At 45.4% G+C, this 19,194-nt stretch overlaps 2 protein-coding genes across 4 annotated transcripts in view; both read right to left on the bottom strand.

Moving 5' to 3' along the window:
- Positions 1-378: 378 nt before the first annotated feature.
- LOC132247730 (uncharacterized) lies at positions 379-7,724 on the bottom strand. Its single transcript, XM_059720750.1, has 2 exons — positions 7,404-7,724; positions 379-2,349 (listed from the first exon to the last, which is right to left on the bottom strand). The coding sequence occupies exon 2, from the start codon at positions 2,032-2,034 to the stop codon at positions 1,174-1,176; it is 861 nt and encodes a 286-aa protein (XP_059576733.1). The 5' UTR covers positions 2,035-2,349; positions 7,404-7,724; the 3' UTR covers positions 379-1,173.
- An 8,314-nt stretch (positions 7,725-16,038) lies between these two features.
- Positions 16,039-19,194, bottom strand: part of ARHGAP20 (Rho GTPase activating protein 20) — a 91,560-nt gene continuing 88,404 nt past the window's right edge. For all 3 annotated transcript variants that reach the window (XM_006272348.4, XM_059720747.1, XM_014600664.3), the window contains one exon: positions 16,039-18,911. In XM_006272348.4, coding sequence (XP_006272410.1) covers positions 17,164-18,911 — 1,748 coding nt within the window. In that variant the 3' untranslated portion in view covers positions 16,039-17,163. The remainder of the gene's footprint in view (positions 18,912-19,194) is intronic.

Genomic DNA, 19,194 nt, shown 5'->3' with positions numbered 1-19,194 from the left:
ACAAGATGACACCAAAGATCAGGAAAAAATTGACCGAACTCTTGCAAGAGCAATATATTCTTCTGGGACAACATTGTCAATAACTGAAATGCACACTGCACACTGTGGCAGGAAGCTTTTAAATTACTAAGACCATAATACCATTTGCCCAGCAGACATTCTTTGAGCAAGCCTCTTTTAGAGTCAGAATATGAACGTGTAATGCAATCTGTGCAAGGAAAAATCAACAAGGCACTGTGTCTTGTAATACTTACAGATGGATGGACAAATATGCAGGGAGAAGGAATCATAAACTTTGTGAAAATGTTGTCCCCAAAGGACAGTGTGAGTTTGTGCCAGGTGCACTTTTGCCAATAAACACACAGGGGTGGAGGATCCAACTTAATCTTTATTGTTTCAAGTCTGCACAGAGAGGGGTGCTTGGCGATTGTTCACAAAGCAAGCACCACCCCCTTTGGCTTGCTTCAGCCTTATATAGCTTTCTCCCACTTAACACTCTGTACCGTTACTATTGGCTGCCTTTTCTTAGCCCGTGCGCATATTACCTTAGCCACAGAACGTGTCCGTACTTGTCTGGGCTTGCCTACGTGGCATTTCTTTCCCAGCAGGCAAGCATTTCTTAACATACATATACCACACCCCTCCCAGCACCAGCAAGCTGCCTTAAGTATTCAGTTAGATATAATTTGCAAAAGCTAGATATACCATAAAAAAGACTACATCAAATCCCCCCTTTGAGGCTATGATCCTATGAAATGGGACCATAGTCCTCGACCATTCCTTTTAGCCTCAAAAACCGTTTTGCGTCTTCTCGATTCTTCTGGATTGGATCCATGACTGAAGGTTTCATGAACATCACTCGGTTGACAGGGGTAGGTATCAACTTCTTGAGTGAGTCACAGCACATAGGTACACATTGCACTCCACAACTAATCATTAGGAAAATACATATACCTGCTACAATTAAAAGGAACATCTGCTTTAGCCATGAAAAATTAGGAAGCCAAGAAGTAAGCCATGAAAAATCAAATCCATCATCTTGCTTAATATGTGACAGAATATCCTGCAACTTCTGTACCTTTGACTCTATTAGCTTGGAATTATCTGTCAAATTGAAACAACACATCCCATCGAACTCTTCACACCCATGGTTATGTCTCAGTAACAGGTAGTCTATGGCTGCCCTATTCTGCAGTGTGGCCCCTGCAGTTCTTTCATCTCGGTGCTGAGGGCAGCTAGGGCCTGCGAGGTCGTGTTCAGGCTCTTTGCTAAGGCGCAGACCACTTTGCTTATCTGACCATGGTTGCCCACCACCAGGGCTGGTAAACCTACTATAGAGACTGCTAAAGACACTGCCTCGGCCTTACTGAGGAGGTTTATGTTACTATCACAGGACTCGTCCAGCTGGCTAGAACTTCTTCGGTGGCGCCTGTCGGAGGTTTTAGACATCTTTGGTAACCAGACAGTTAACCTGCCAAGAGTACAGGGTCCCCCTGTTGCATTAGCTGGGATGTACGAATAAGCGGTTTTCCCACAAAGGAGGAACCACCCTGAGGGTAGTATGACATTACCAGTACCATAAGACACATTGGTTTTGTTTGAACAATTGAAAGTCCCTTCCTCTCGGGTTAGGTTTTCACAAACTTTGGTACAATTTACAAATTGAGCACAACTGGTGTTACTAGGTGAGGTCACAGTTAGCAAATCTATCGAAAAGGTACTAACTTTTCTCTTCTGAGTAATGGGTCCCCACTCATAGGCCGTATTCCAGAGATTAAACCCTGAAAGGTCGAAGTTTTTCAGCCAAATATGACTTTGGAGCGTTTCTAATGGAGTGGGCATCCCTATGAGGCATGAGGTAAACACATCTTGAACTGACGTTCCACCAGCCAAACAGAAATGAGTTGTGTTCACCACCTCTTTTGCCAAGTAAATCCACACATTTTGGTTTTTCTCAAATTTTCGATGTAACAATCCCTCCAACCCTAGAAACCCTAGACTTAGGTAAAGAACTACTTTCCACATGGCTGACATTTAAACAAGAATCTAAGTCCTTCCACAGGCTCTGCTATCCAACAATGTCCGTTTGTGTCGGCTTCCGGTGCGACACTCTCAGCAACTGCTCCCTCAGAAGAAACTTCCGGTGCGGCCTTTACCCTGGTATAGTGGATCCACGGCTTTACCCCTTGGACCTTCACCACTGTATGAGTGGAGAGGATCACGGGATACAGTCCCTTCCACTTGGGCTGAAGAGGCTCGTCTTTCCACGTTTGGACCAAAACCTCGTCTCCGATTTGGAACTTGTGGACTGGAGTATCTAAAGGCAGTGGAAGTCGCTCTTGGACATACCTGTGGAGAGAAGACAACACAGAAGACAAAGAGTGCAAATAATCTTTTACCCAACTTTCTCCTTTAACATGCATCTGGCTCCCATGCGTCACCACCGGATTCTTAGGATATGGCTTACCATACATTAATTCAAAGGGACTAACCCCCAATTTTGCTCTAGGGGCTATACGCACTCTAAGTAAGGCAAGGGATAAAGCTTCGGGCCATTTTAACTGAGTCTCCTGGCAGAGTTTAGCCAATTGCCTCTTTAGTGTCTGAGTCATCCTTTCTACCTGTCCACTAGACTGTGGCCTCCAAGCTGCGTGAAGGTCCAATTGTATTCCCAGAGCTCGGAAAACTCCTTGGGTTATTTCTGACACAAAGTGCGGCCCTTGGTCCGAGGCCAGTCCTTCCGGAATTCCGAATCGTGGAATTATCTCCTTTAGTATTATTCGAACTACTTCCCTCGCCTGAGTCATTCGACAGGGGAAAGCCTCAGTCCATCCAGTCAAGGTGTCTATGAGTACTAACAGGTATTTGTAGTGTCCCTTCCTGGGAACTTCAGAGAAATCTATCTGCCAACATTCGCCTGCTATTAGACCTTGTCTTCCTGCTCCTGGTGGGGGTTTGGGGGAAATCTTAGGACTGTTGGCACAGCAGACAGAACACCTTCGCACTATCTGTTCTGCCATTCTCCTCATTCTGGGTCCCACTATGATTCTTTGGAGACCTTGGGTCATGGCGTCAGCACCCAGGTGAGTGCCCTGGTGGTACTCTTGGAGCACTCTACTGAGAATCAGTCTCGGCACCAGGAACCGTCCTTCGGGCAAAACCCACCATCCATCTCGTTGTTCTTTGCTTCCCAATTTCTCTGCAAGTTGATTTTCTTTTTCAGTGTACTTCGGGGGTCCTTTGGGGAGTACCACTTGAGGCACCAATGCCAGTATTGGAGTCTTTTGGACTGGTTCTCTAGCGGCTCCTTTTGCTGCAGCATCGGCCCGCCAATTTCCTCTTGTGACCTCACTGTCTCCCTTCTGGTGGGCCTTACAGTGTACCACAGCTACTTCAACTGGTTCCATCACAGCCTCAAGTAGCCTCAAAATTTCCATCCCGTACTTCACTGGGCTTTTATTCGCCGTCAAGAGTCCTTTCTCTTTCCATATAGCTCCATGTGTGTGTAAAACTCCAAAAGCATACTTTGAGTCTGTGTAGATTGTGGCCATCTTTCCCTTTGCCAGGTGAAGAGCTCGGGTCAATGCAATAAGCTCAGCTCTTTGCGCAGATGTATTTGGAGGCAAGGCTCCCGCTTCAATGGTGTCCCATGATGTGACCACGGCGTATCCTGCTCTTCGGATCCCATTTTCCATAAAGCAGCTTCCATCCGTATATAATTCGAGGTCCACGTTAAGCAAGGGGGTGTCTTTAAGGTCTGGCCTACTAGCATACATACTCTCAATGGTCTCAATGCAGTCGTGCCGTAATTCTTCGTCCTGTTCCACAGGCAATAATGTAGCCGGGTTGAGGGTACTGGAAATCTGCAGATTAATGTCTCCCTGGTCCAGGAGAGCCACCTGATATTTTGCCATTCGGCCTGGGGACAGCCAAGTCCCCCCTTTCGCATTCACCACTGCCAATACGGAATGTGGAGTATACACTGTCATTGGTTGTCCTAAGGTGAGGTTCTTTGCTTCTTCCACCAACATAGCAGTGGCCGCCACTGCTCGCAGACAAGCTGGCCAACCTAGGCTAGTAGGGTCCAATTGCTTGGAGAAATAAGCCACCGGTCTCTTCCAGCTACCTAAGTGTTGGGTCAGCACTCCCAACGCGACCCCTTGACGTTCATGAATGTAAAGTTGAAATGGTTTACTGAGGTCGGGCAGGCCCAGGGCCGGCGCCGTCATGAGGGCCCGCTTGATGGTGTCAAAGCTCTCTCGACATTCTGCTGTCCACTGCAGTTCTCCCTCGCGGCCAGTGGTAGCCTCATAAAGAGCCTTGGCTATTAGTCCAAAGTTGGAGATCCAGATTCGGCAGAATCCTGCCATTCCCAAGAAGCCTCTTAACTGTCTCTTAGTCCGTGGAACCGCCATTCAGCAGATAGCCTCTTTTCTCTCAGGGCCCAGTGCTCTCTGGCCTTGCGAGATATCAAATCCCAGGTACCGTACTTTCTCCTGCTTTATCTGGGCCTTCTTTCGGGATACTCAGTACCCCACTTGTCCCAGGAAGTTCAGCAAGCTCACGGTCAATTGGTGGCACTCTTGTTTGGTGGCAGCTGCAATTAACAAGTCATCGACGTACTGTAACAAGGTCCCCAATGGTCCCTTGTCCCACTTCTGGAGGTCAGTACTTAAGGCTGTACTAAAGATGGTGGGGCTGTTTTTGAAACCTTGTGGTAGGACAGTCCAGCACAATTGTGTTTTTCTCCTAGTATTCGGGTCTTCCCATTCAAATGCGAAGATTTCCTGGCTGTTCTCTTCAAGTGGGATGCAGAAAAAGGCATCTTTCAGATCCAGGACAGTGAACCATCTGTCTGTTGCAGACAACGTAGCCAGCAAGGTATAAGGATTCGGCATCACCGGGTGAAGGGTCACCGTCACCTTATTTACAGCCCTCAGGTCCTGCACAAAACGATACTTGTTCCTGTGGGGCTTCTGAACAGGTAAAATGGGGGTATTAAAGGACGATTGGCACTCCCGGAGCAAGCCATGTTTGAGGAATCGCTTTATAAGTGGTTCCAAACCTTTCCAAGCTTCCAATTTTAATCGATACTGTGGTACCCTGGGTGGATTAACCCCGGATTTCAAGTCAACTCTGACAGGGGTGGCCAGCTTTGCTCTCCCTGGCTTTTCTCCCACCCATACCTAGGGTACTACAGTGTCTTCTGCTTCGGGGGGGATTTTCCCTTCCTCCCCTATCTCTCACAGAAGACACATTTGAGCCTTCCAGGCCTCTTCTGTTGGTATTTTCATGATAATCTTTTCATCTGAAAAGGTTAGTTGAGCCTGCAGCTTGCACAGCAAGTCCCTTCCAAACAAGGGCAGGGGACACTCGGGCATATACAGGAACTGGTGATATACTTTCTTTCCTCCCAATTTACACTCCATGGGGGGTACAAAAGGACGATGGGTCCGTTGACCTCTTGCTCCCACTATGGGGATCTTGGTTTTTGACAGGGGTCCTTTAAAATTTGTCACAACTGAATGAGTGGCCACTGTCCACTAAAAAATCAATGAGTTCTCCCCCCACTTGCATTCTAACCAGGGGCTCGTCAGGGGAGACAGGAATCACTTTGATGTTTGCCCCCGGTCCCTGTCACTCTTGGTCAGAATCCTCTAGCATCATTACTCTCTCTTCTCCATCACGTTTCTTCTCCGCGATTTGGAGGCACTCATTCTTCCAATGCCCAATCTGTTTGCAGATGGTGCACTGGTCAGCCCCCAGTCTGGGGCCTTGTCCACGTCCTCCCGGGGCGTAACCAGCGCCTCCCCTCCCTCTACTTCCTCTATTTCCTCTCCCATGTCCTCTTCCCCTCTGGTCTACAATTGCTGCTGCCAATAACGACGCCTGCGCCTTCATTCTTTTGTCTTCCTTTTTCTCTTTAACCTGATCTCTGTTTGAGTATACCCTATAGGTGATCTCAATAACTTGGCTGATACCCATTCCGGCGGCCCGCTCTGCTTTCTGCAACTTTTTCTGGATATCTGGGGCCGACTGTCCTATAAACAGCGTATTAAACATCTTGGCATTTTCTGGCAATTCCGGATCCAAATCTGTCCACTGCTTCGCTGCCTCACACAACCTCCCATAGAAGTTAGACGGGTCTTCCTCTGGACCCTGCCACACCTCATACAATTTAGACAAATTTTTCTGCTTAGGAATGGCCTCCTGAAGGGCTGTCAGCACCAGTTCTTGATACAGTTCCAGGCTTCGCTGCTGCCCCCGGGCATTGGGATCCCAACCCGGATTTGTCTTGGGGCAGAGTTCATCTACAACGCCATTCGGGTGGCGCTGCTGAGCCACCGCACGCGCCTTTTCTAAAACCAACCTCTTTTCTTCCGGAGTTAGAAGGGCGGCTAGTAAAGCCTGAATGTCCTGCCAATTTGGCTGGTGGGTAAGAAAAATGGTGGTAAACAGCTGCACCATTGCCTCGGGGTTCTGGCGGTATGGGCCTGTTGACTGTTTCCAGTTGATCAGGTCAGCCATGCTGAATGGCACGTGAACAATAACGGGCCTACTCTCGGGGCCCACTGCCTGACGCAAAGGAGCCTGAATTACTGGTTTGGCTGATCTTAAGTGGTCTGCTATTGGACTGAATGTCTCACTGCCCATAGCCCCTCCTACCGCCAAATTGCTTCTGCCTGCATCTGCCGAACCCAGGGATGGCACCCCAGGGCTACTGGGGGTAGTGGTAGACGACGAGCTAGGTGAGCTGGTTGAGAACCCATGACTAGCAATTGCGGATGCCGTGGAAGCCCCCTGTGGCAACGCATGGGGCACAGAAGGTAGCGGGGGAGCCATGGGAGCAACCAGCAGCTGCGTACCCTCCTCCAGCTCCTCCGTACCCGCGGCCTCAATTTTTCGCAAAGCCATTACCCCACTTCCCCCAGATATCCCACAGGACCTCTGAGTAGTCCTATCTCCATACAAAGACATATATGCATCCACATAAAGCATTTCATCCCATTTCCCCTGGCGCCGACAAAACAATTGCAATTGCAAAACAGTGTTATAATCTAAAGACCCATTCTCCGGCCAGATCACACCATCCTCGAGTTTGTACTGTGGCCACCCTTTATTGCAATATCGAATCATTCTCTTTTTCGTCATTGGGTCGCCTCCAAACTTTGACCAATTTTTCAAAATGCATCCCAGGGGACTGCAGGTCAGAATCCTGGACTGGTTATTCTCCATTTATTAAACAATGGACGGCGACCGCCGCTTGGCCTCAGAACCAAACTGATTAAAGGGAGCTCACGGGACTGCCACCCAATCTTACTCTTCTAGGGTGTCTACGCGGTCGGAACTTTTAAAGCCGCCTCCCTTACCCAACCTATCCATAAATCAAAAGAGACACTCACCAGTCCGTTGAGACCTCCCTCGTCCCGTCGGATTAAGTTGTTCCTCCAAGCATTGCGCCGTTGTGCCCCTCCACGGCTCCATCAAACAACCAGGAGATGGTCAGACCTCCGACGAAAAGAGCAGGTGGCGCCTGGTCCTTGCACCGTCCGCAGCCGTTGCCAGAGCCGAGGAGGTGGACTGGGCAAGGCGGTCAATGGGGTCCCACCTGGGCCACCAAATTGTTGTCCCCAAAGGACAGTGTGAGTTCGTGCCCGGTGCCCTTTTGCCAATAAACACACAGGGGTGGAGGATCCAACTTAATCTTTATTGTTTAAAGTCTGCGCAGAGAGGGGTGCTTGGCGATCGTTCACAAAGCAAGCACCATCTCATTTGGCTTGCTTCAGCCTTATATAGCTTTCTCCCACTTAACACGCTGTACCATTACTATTGGCTGCCTTCTCTTAGCCCCTGCTCATATTACCTTAGCCACAGAACATGTCTGTACTTGTCTAGGCTTGCCTATGTGGCATTTCTTTCCCAGCGGGCAAGCATTTCTTAACATACATATACCACACCCCTCCCAGCACCAGCAAGTTGCCTTAAGTATTCAGTTAGATATAATTTGCAAAAGCTAGATATACCATAAAAAAGACTACATTAATAACAACACCTCAATAAATCTTTTACAGAAGCATTGAAACAGGACAAAACAGGCATACTGCAGAATATATCAGTAGCAAAATATGTGAAGTCCTACAGAAGATTGGGAGCAGTAAGTTATTTGCTTTGCTGACTGACAATGCAAGTAACATGAAAGCAGCATGGGAAATCATAATGGATAAGCATCTACATATTACTGCAATTGGATGTGCATCCCATGGACTAAACTTGCTTCTTAATGACATCATGAAGTTGGACACTCTGCAAAAGATCTATGGAAGAGCAAAAGAAGTTATAAAACATGTAAAAGCTACTTATAGTGTAGCTGCTGTCTTTAAGAAGAAGCAGGAAGAAAAGAATATGAAGAATAAAATAATGATACCCAAACTCTGCAGTAAAACTAGATGGGGTGGAGTGGTGATTTCATTTGAAAGTTTACTAAAAAACAAGCTCTTTAGGAAACAGTAATAACTGAGGATCTCAAAGTACCCAGAAGTGTAAGGAACGCTGTACTTGATGAGGATGTCTTCTGGGCTCAGCTGCAGAACTCCCTGAAGATTCTAAAACCAATTTCTTCAGCAATCACCACACCTGGATCAGAGAGTGCACTTTTGTCAGACATTCCTTACCAAATAGCCCAGATAAAATCAACTGGTTTTGATAAGCTAAGTGTATCCCCACTTACAGGTACAGAAGAAAGAAAAGTAAAAGACTTCATTAACAGATGGGAAGAATTTTGTTGCCAATCAATTCATGCTGCTGCAAATCTCTTGAATCCAAGATCCAAAGGCAGAAATGTTAGTAATGATAGAACAGCTACTGCATTTGACTGGATTACAGAACAAGCAACATACTTAGGACTTGATGTTGGAAAGGTACTTTCAAATGTTGCAGACTACAGAACATCTTCAGGTATTTGGTCCAGGAACGCAGTCTGGGACTCTGCCAAACAGATCCCTCTTGCAACATGGTGGCAAGACCTTTGCACAACACAGCCTCTGACTCCTCTTGCTTCTCTCCTGCTTCAGATTCCTCCATCTTCTGCAGCTTGTGAAAGAAACCAGTCTATGTTTGGAAATACTCACACCAAATCAAGAAATAAACTAACATGTGAAAGACTAGAGAAGTTTGTCTCACTCCGAGCAAACCTTCAGTTTTCCCAAGTTCATGAAGATGATAAAAATGAAGGATCAGAAGAATCAGAAGAGGCAGAAACTGCCAATAGTGATAGCTCAGAAAATGTGACCGATTAGATAAAGTTTAATGTAGCAAAATTTATATTCAATGAGCCTTGGTTTTCCCACCCTTTTTTTCTAAAAATGAGTGCTATCTGTATCTGCTTGACACTGTGGAGGAGACTAAGTCCAGAACACTAATAACTTTCTTTGTTTTACTGTAATGTTGATGGTTTCTTCTATTTTCAATTTTAATTTTTGCCTACTTCTGATAAACTAGCAAAAACTAAGAGATGCTAGGTTGCTTAGAGCTCAGCAGCTTGTAGCTCCATTTGTAACAAAAATTAAAAACATTTTAAAGTACATTCAATTAGTAAATTTGTAATTATTGTCTGAATAAACTATACTTTTAAATTTAATAAATATACCAAAAATGATAATCTTATGAGCAAACCAAGTTGTACATAATGCATTTTAGGTTCTTAAAGTAGCAAAGTAAATTTAGATCTGTAAAGGGTGCTAAGAAAATAAATATTGCATATATTTCAATTTTCCTCAAAATTTCCATTTTTTTTTTGGAAAAAAATGGGGGGAAAAATGTTTTTTTCAATGGCTTCAAAATTTCCGGAAATTTTACATCTCTAGCCTTAACTCATTAAAAATAATTGTTTAAACCAGTTTCATGGAGACTCCTACTTGTCTCATAAAAATGGTAGAGCACAGGCAAATGCTTTGATGCTATTTGTGGCATTAGACAGGTTAAAGCTTTTACACTTTTATGATTTAGGTGCTTCTGTCTGATTAGTGTTTTAGAAAATTTCACCACGTATGACTACATACAACATGGTGCTAAAGGGACTGTAGAGATTAATGTTATCTGCAGCGGCAAAGGGCATTTGTAAAAGGGACTTCTACTAACTGAATCAATACAAATTCCAGAGGCATTTGCTTTTTGTATTTTTTGTCTTCGCCACAATTTTGCTAATATACAATTGAATTATCCAGACTTTTTATCTGAAAAGGACTTGCTGAATCTCTAGATTATTGACTGTCTCTCATTTTACAAATCAACTGAGAATGTCCAATTTTTGTTCAGGTATAGTAGTGGGGAAGAAGAGGTATTGCTTTACTACACTGAACATGATGCAGAACTCAACATGATCACAGAATCCTAGAAAAGCAGGGCTGAACGGGACCTCAGATTTCATCACCAGACTCCAGCACCTGGATGCATGCCAATTTCATTTTGTCCAACCCCCTGCCTCAGACATGATCTTCCCATCCCACATGAATGTTTATCTAACTGCCACTTAGACAACTTCCAAAGATACAGATACCACAACCTCTCTGGGTAATGCTTAACTGCCCGCAGCTAAAAAGCTCCTTAATCTAAATCTCCTGTTGTAATTTAATAGGCCTGTGCAAATAGGGAAGTATTCAATTCAGATTTGGATTCAGCCAATTCAGAGGACAGTGATTCTATTCAGAGATTTGGATCACTGTCCCGAATCAATTTGGCCGAATCGGTTTTGGAAAATTTGGTGCCGATTCAGAGATTCAGCCATAGACTATAATGGAAAATCACTGAAATACCTATATCTTTGTCATTTTTTGGCTGATTTGGATACAAATTGCAGAGATGGCAGCCCCTTCTGAGGGCATGAAGCCTAACAAGCTTCAAGGAGATAGGTGCAGGGATTTCTGGGAAACTGCACCTCAAGCTGCTGACAAGCAAAACTCATGTCATGTATGTGTTAAGGCGCAGCAGAGTGAAAACTGCAGGCATGCTAGGCCCTGCTAAGGCCATGAAGCCTGCCAGGATTCAAGGAGATAGGTGCAGGGGGTTTCTGGGAAACTGCACCTCAGACTACTGACAAGCAAAATTTGTGACATGAGTGACACTTTGTGTGTGTTAAGGTGCGCCTTCACTGGCACTGGGGCTTCTACACGACAGTAGTGAGACCCAATGAGGTCTCCTCCTCCCCTACAGCCTCATTCCGGTCCACCACTTTAAATAACAACAGATAAGCAACCAAGGTCCTTTGGGTCAATCTGGTATCTTTTAGTAGACTAACTGAATAGTTAAATAGATCATAGCAAGCTTTCAGGTTGAAAAACCGTTCATCAGGCTGAGGAAGCATCTGCAGTTGGTCGTCCTGGCATGGAAGCTGAGCAGGGACATGTTCTTCCCCTGCTGGCTGGTAATGCAGTGAGTGCCCCCTCCAGCTCTGCAAGCAGTGCATTAACTGGTTTTAAAAAATAAAACAGAAATAGGTGTAGATGTAGTGAGGAGGGTGGCACTAACTCCATCTGCAGGTGGAGCTTGAGAAACCCCAGCAGCAGAAGGTTCACCTTCAGGAACACCAGCTGCTCCACCAAACCAGGATCCAAGCAGGTGTGGTGGGGTGTCATAACATCCCAGGCAATGCTGAACACCCTCTTGCTCAGAACACTGGATGGTGAACAGGACAGGTGTTCCCGGGCAACCATGGCCAGATCTTGCCACATCTGGCTGCAGCTTGCTCAGTAGGCCAGGGGGTCGCTGTCCAGCAGCACCATGTCCTTGGCAAGATAGATAGCCGCTGAAGCCTCGGCACTGCCTACCTGAGACTGGGGTCTGGTGCATTTGGACACCAACACTGAAGCAATGCCCTTGGCCTACATTGGCAGCAGCTGGCGTGGAGAAGACTGGCTGGTGCTGGGAGTACTGTAATGGGAAAGTGGATCCCTGTCTTCTACATCCCCTCACCTCTGCCCTTCTGTCTCCCTGACTCTGTTGACTAGCACCTGTGTCCAGTGATCGAGGTTTTTGATGCTGCCAGTGCACATGTTCCCCTTCACCCTCAGGTCGCACATACCCACCAGCATATGGACCGTACTGGACCACAAGGGATCCAGCCGTCTCCTCCTTCAGCCACCTCACCAGTGCCTGCATGTCTGTTTCATAGTTTCATAGTTGGTAGGGTCAGAAGGGACCTAAGCACATCATCAAGTCCTGACCATGGGCAGGAAGGAATGCTGGGGTCAAACGACCCCGGCTAGGTGATTGTTTAGCCTCCTTCTGAAGATCCCCAGGGTAGGGGTGAGCACTGCTTCCCTAGGAAGTTGGTTCCAGCTCCTAGCCGCCATGACAGTGAGGTAGCGCCTCCTGATGTCTAGCCTGAATCTACTCTCAGTCAGCTTATGGCCGTTATTCCTCGTAACTCCTGGTAGTACTCAGGGGAACAGGGACCCTCCCATTGTCTGCTGGTCCCCCTTGGCAAGTTTGTAGATGGCCACCAGATCCCCTCTCAGCCTTCTTTTGTGTAGGCTGAACAGGTTCAGATCCTGTAGCCTCTCCTCATAGGGCCTACCCTGTTGCCCCCTGATCATGTAAGTGGCCCTCCTCTGGACCCTCTTGATGCTATCCACATCCCTCCTGAAGTGCGGCGCCTGGTGACAGCAGCTTGCCACAGTCAGGAACATTGATCCCCTGGAACCTCTCCATTTCGTTCTCAAGTTCCCTCCCTGTGGGGAATCACCTGGGTAAGGAGGGCATTGCCGCCTCTGAGGGTCTCAGTAGCCTTGAGGAAGGGCTTGAGGACCACCAAGATCTGGGTGATGGTATCCCACTCAGCTCTTTTAAGGGGACCACTGTTCCCAATCTCCCTGAGCAAAGCCATCTCATGGATGACCTTGTGTTGCTCCACCAGCCCTTCCAGCATCAGGTATGTGGAGTTCCACTGAGTTTCCACATCCTGCATGATTTTGTGTGGTGGGATGCTTATCTCTGCCTGTTTCTCCCATAGCATCTTGCCCCCTTTGATGCTGTGATGGAAGTAGCCCACCACCTTCCTGCATTTTGAAATCAGCTGGGTGGTGGTGATGGCACCATCACCAGCAGCTATGCTGCCCTCCAAAGCATCCCTATGAGGTGCAGCTTGTGTACCACACAGCAGACGACCTTGACCATATTGGCCTCATTGTCAGTGATAATGAACCCGCGGGTGAACTCACCCTGCCCAATGAGCCACCCCTATACCATGCGGTTCATGGCCACCTTGATCTCCCTTGCCGTGTGGAACTCATCCATCACCTTGGCTTAAAGGAGAGCCCACCAACGGCCTGATTGATTGCATCAGTGCCCTGTGAGAGAGAGGTAGGCATGATTCTCCACCCTGGCTGCTCCAGATATCAGAGGTGAAGTGCAAGGCTACCTGCGGCCCTGCCTTGCGCAGCTCCTCCCTCAAGTACACCCTGCATTCCTCATATAGGGAGGGTACCACCATCCTGCTAAAGGTGGTGCATGCGGGCACTTGGTAAGATGGGGCTATGAGTGCCATGAGCCATCTGAACCCTGGCCACTCAACTAAGGAGAAAGGCAGGCCATCCAGAGCAAGCATCTTCCCCAGTGCTCTGGGTGTTCTCACTCGTTTTTGCAATGTGCCCCACTTTGTCTGCAGCTTTCTCCTACTGCTCCAGGGTGGCCTGCCTTTGCTTTGGGGGGACAGGGGCTTTGGAGTGAGCTGGGGACTTCCCTTTGGGCACACTCCCACTGGTGCTAGGCTGAGGAGGAAGAAGGGCAAGGGAGTGCTGTCTCCTCAGATGCAGCAGCATTGCTGTGGTGGTGAAGTGTTTCACCTCCTTGCCCCAGCTGATCTGCCTTTGGCAGTGCTGGCAGATAGCATACTCGGGATCATCTGCCACCTCAAAATGATCCCACGCTACACTACTTCCCTGCTTCTGGGTTGAGGGTAGAAATCCTGCCTTATCCCCTTCCTCAGTAGGCAGAGGCACAACAACAAGAGAAGCTGACTCAGCTGAGCCACTTGCCTCCACTACCTCCTCTGAGGTGCCTTCCTGACAAGGAGACCTGGGTCTACAGGAACTTTGAAGGGTGTGGAGCACAAACTCAAATTCTGGGGACCAAGGGGAAATTTATTTAGCTAGGGCACTCAAGTTCCATAGTTCCAGCTCCAGTTCCTCCTCTGGTAGTGGGAGGCTCATGCTGGGAGATGAAATTGGGGTGGAGGAGACTGTCATTTTGGCTGCTGGTGCCTATTTCTGGGGTTTGGAAAGGTGGTGCAGGTTCAGGTGCAAGGACAGGTACTGCTTCCACCTCCTTGCTTCCACTGGCAGCAGAAGACTCATGGTTGCCAGGAAAGAGAAAGTATCTATGTGTGTGTGTGGGGGGGGGGGGGGGGAGGGGGAGGAGTTGTAGCTCTAGCTCTCCCCCTACCCCCTCTACCTCCCCCGCCAGAAGACCTGGCACCTGCCTTTCCAGAACACTTCATAATAATCTTTCCTGTGCTGGAAAATGTGTCTTTGTGTGTAACTAACTAATAAGATACGTCTTCCTCTCTGATGTATGACTGTGTTCAACTTCTGTGCTGTGTTGACTGTTGTGTAACTAAAATAATCTGTTCTTCGACTCTGACTTCTGTGCTTTGTTAATCTGAATCTCTATCTGACTTCCATATTGTCTGTAGTCTGATTGTAACTGTAACTAATAATATTGATAACTATATATCATCTCCTCTTCTTCTTCTATAAATGTCTGGCTTCTTCTCTGTTATAAAATCTGACTTCCTCTATGATGTATGTGTGTGAGTTTGTAATGTATGTGCTTTCCTACAGTGATGGATAACATTGCCAGGGAAAACACAGCTTTCTTTCTAAAGTGTTGGGGAAAAAAATCAAGAACAAATATAAATTGAAAGAAATGGATTGGATAGGGATAAGTAGAGGGATTCTAGTTAGTAAGCTTCATCCAATCCTTCCCAAGAACAAAAAGTAGCAGGAGACTGACAAGGTAGGAAGCTAAGCCAGTCCAGTACTTTTCAGACACTGTTGCTCAGGCAGAAACAGCTCACAAAAGACACAGAAAGCCTGCAGACAGAGGCTTATATGCTGTTTCTACATCCCTCCCCACAAGCACTGTGACTGGAAGGGGACTCAGGGAAAGATCACAGTCACTGGCCAGCTAGAGATGTCAGTTTTTCCCTGCCTCATCTCAGTTTCTGTTCCCCTGAAAGACTGCCTTCTGAATCTCTGAATCTTTTCTGAATCCATTTGGAGCTTTCAAACTGATTTGGAGGTTTTTTGTCTTCTTCCAATTTGATTCAGATTCGGAGATTCAGCCGCTGAATTGGGCCAAATCTTCTCTGAATTGAATCGCAGACCAAAACTTTGCACAGCCCCACAATTTAAGTCCCTTACTTCTCATCTTGTTCATATGGACGTGGGGAACAACTGATCACTATTCTCTTTATAACAACTCTTTCTGTATTTAAAGACTTATCAAATTCCCCCTTCAGTTGTCTCTTCTGCAAACTAGATGAGATCCCAGTTCTTCCAATCTTTCCTCATATGACGTGACAATTTTAGTTGGTCTCCTTTGGACTCTGCCCACATCTCTTGAGCAGCAGCAAAACTGGACATAGTACCCTGGTGAAAAAAAGCTGTACAGGACAGAGTGGAAGAATTGCTTCATGCACCTTGAACAGGACACTTCTGTTAATACATCCCAGTAGTTAAGTCTGTTTAGGAACAACATTACACCACTGATTCATATTCAGTATGGGTTCATTTTAAGCTCCAGATACAGACTGCAACCAAGCCAGTCATTCTCTTTTTGTATTTGCATGTTAGATTGTTCCATCTTAAGCATGGCACATTGCACTTGAACTTACTAAATTTCATCCAATTTATTTTAGACATTTTTCTAATTAATATGAATGATATAAAAGCCAAATTCTACTGACCATTCTCATGCAAAATTCCCCTTGAGATCTCAGGGACTTTTTTCTCCAGAAAAAACATACAAAACTGACACCTAAAGAACTATTGCACTGTGTTTATCTTGCAGCAAGATTTATTTACCAAACTGAAAGCCTATTGTTTCTTCATAAAGAGCCAATTTTAAAAAAGGTTTTCAGTAGGACGTCAGCATCACAACCTAGAGAAAGAAAAGTTATAATTTTAAGAGGTGTCATTAAACTTCACAACCCATCTATGGTAAATATACACACCTTCAAAATTAACAAACTGAAGAGTTACTTGAAACCTCATTTTTGTTAACTTAATGATGGAATGAATTTTATTTAGTATACAGCATTGAATGCATACACGTCAATACCAGTGCCGTAACAACAAAAACAAAACTTGTAAAGTTAGCAGCAATTTCTGCAAGTACAAAAATACACATTTATTTCAGAACATATATAATAGCAAAATTTATCAAGATATATTATACAAACTCAAAGCATTTTAGATAATGCATTACTTTTAATATATTATAAGATGATTTAGATGGCGCATAATAAAATTACATAGGTTCTGCTTGCAATAATATATAATGCCATTTTACAGCAAAATTAATAAACTATTCACAACTTAAACATGAACAGAACACCCAATGGAGCACAATAAATGAAATACAGAGAGTTTGGGAGTTATATAAGCTTCAGTATTTAGCTTTCCTTCTTTTTGAGCATATGTTGTTTTCTTCATATGCTAAGAGAAAAAGGTGCTGGGAACTAATGAGCTACCTTGTAAACCAATAAAAAAGTACTACATTTCTTTCTTGGAGGACAATGAAAGTAATAACCATCATAGTTTAAAAACAGTAGTATTAATACCACAGGTATGGCATCTATGGTGGCTTCACCTACTACATCAAAACCACAGAGGACACACACTTATATCCACAACGCTTAATACAGGAAGGATATAGAGTTTCCCCTCTTGACAAAACACTCTACTTCACTTGTCACTGTTTTGGAACCAAGCGCTTCCGGATTCTAGGACGGCAATTTTTAATTAAAAATTATGTGGGGAAGTGACTCTCAATGTTCATGATGATAATATGAATCCTATAACTCCCCAGTGAAATTTATCCTCTTGGAATATGAAACCTAGGCTGATCAGAGAGTAATTCCAAAGGCATTTGTTTATGGTAGTGATTTTAAACATAAGATTCTTCTGCAAAAATCCTTTGGTCAATCTCTTCAAACTTGGGATCACTGCAATGCTTTTTTAGCCTTTCCTTGTTAATTTGGATCATGGTGTCAGTCCCTGCCTCTACTTTCTGATGAGATTTATCAACATCTGGTTTAAACAAACATCCATCAACTGCCCTTGTGGCTTTTAGAGACAAACAGAAACCCCTTTCAGACTCATCCTCAATAGATTTCGATTCAGTGCTTAGCAAAGCTTTATTGCTCTCAGAGTTTATTTGTTGGCCATCTACCTCCATGGACATTGCAGTCTTACTTAAACTGTCCTTGATGAAAAGTTCATGTCCAGCACCCAATTCAGGAGCATCTTCAGCACTTGGATTTGGGCACTTGATGACTGGGTTGGATGGCTGTCTTTTATGTGACAAAAGCTGAGAGTTTTCTTTCTCTGCTTCTTCCTCCTCCTTACTTTGTTCAGCTAGCAGCTCCAAGGCTTTAAGTTTCTTGTCTTTTACCTCTGTGGGGCAAAATGGAGCACTGGATGGCTGCCCACTTCCAGGAGTGGAGGAAGGATTGTCATCCTGTACGGTTTCTGTGGCAGTATTTTTTTCCATTGATACATGTGCTTTCAGTACCTGCCATTGTTCTTGACATAGATTATCTTCTAATGGATCTGAAGGGTCCACATGTGGTTCCAAAGTGATTTTGATAATTGTCTTCTTCTTTTCTTCTTGCTTAGATGCTTTGTCCTTTTTTCGGAGAGTCCAGTTTTTCACTGTGGAAGCCCCATTTTTTAACCAAGTGCTGGGATGCAGAGTAACGGGACTCTTTTGAGGAGGCCACTCAAGACTTTCTTTTTTAACACAAACTGAGCTGCTGTTGCTGGCCTGGTTAGAAAAAGAGCTGACTCCAGCACCTTGATGTATGCCACAGAAAGGGTTGCATTCAGGAGACAGGTCTCCAGGTTTCTTTTGAAACTGAAATCCACAGTCCAAAGGAGAGGAGGTCTCGGTTGGGGTAAAAACTGAATAGTCCGAAAACTGGGAGAAAGCGCTGTCCAAAGAGCTCATTGAGGACCCAGAGGGAGATGTTCCAGGAGAAGATAAACTAGAACAGCTAGTTCTTGAGCAAATGTTTAATCTCAGTGGGGTTGGTGGCAGGAGGTGATTGGCTAAGTCTTTCTTTTCACCCGTTTGGTTTCGCGTGCTACTCCGACCAACATCAATTCCCATTACCAAACTCTGATTAATAAGCTTTTGCCCTTCCATCTGCAATGAACGAAGCTGCTTGAGATAGTCTTCATCTACATGAGATAAGACAGCATCACAGCTGGCTTTACGCACTGTGTTATCCTGACACTCACTGAGATGGGTTAACTTAGAGGTGGGAAGTCCAATGGATGGCTCTGAGCAGCGTCTGTGCCTTCTTGAGTTTTTGAGAGCATCTGGGGCAGCTGAAGAATAGCCCAGCGTATCAGAACAAAGAGGCTCATTTTCAGAGTGATCCTTCGATGAAGATTTGTGGTGTAAACCAGCAGAAATTCTTACAGGCTTTGACTTGGGTGGAAGCTTAATTTGAATCTCTTCAATTTCTGGCTGGTCCAAGTCACAGTCACTTAGAGTCAAGACAGAGTCCCTGCTCCTGTTATCCTGACCTCGTTTTTTGATCAAGTCACTAAATGAAGAGTCAGCATCATCATTCAGCTCATTTTCCAAACTGTCATATGAAGAATCATTCAGATGAAAGGAAGAGAGATCTGTAAGAAGATTAAATAAACATTAGGATATCTATGATTAAACAATGCTGATGACAAACAGTTTCGTTGGCTTCAAACATACTCTTTTCCTTCGGTAACCACTTGCCCTGTAGAGACTTTTTAGATAAGACACTTGGACAAAGGATAGTCTCAGAAGAATTCTCCCAATTTTAAAATGGAATAATAGAAATGACTCCTGTTATGCCCCAAGTCAACAAAGCACTTAACCATGTGGGTAAATGCTGTGTCAGCAGTGATTTTACATTAGTGTATGGACTAGTGC

The sequence above is a fragment of the Alligator mississippiensis genome, chromosome 1 (genome assembly GCF_030867095.1).
Source record: "Alligator mississippiensis isolate rAllMis1 chromosome 1, rAllMis1, whole genome shotgun sequence".
NCBI classification, from domain to species: Eukaryota; Metazoa; Chordata; order Crocodylia; family Alligatoridae; genus Alligator; species Alligator mississippiensis.
This window is presented reverse-complemented; position numbering and strand designations above follow the sequence as displayed.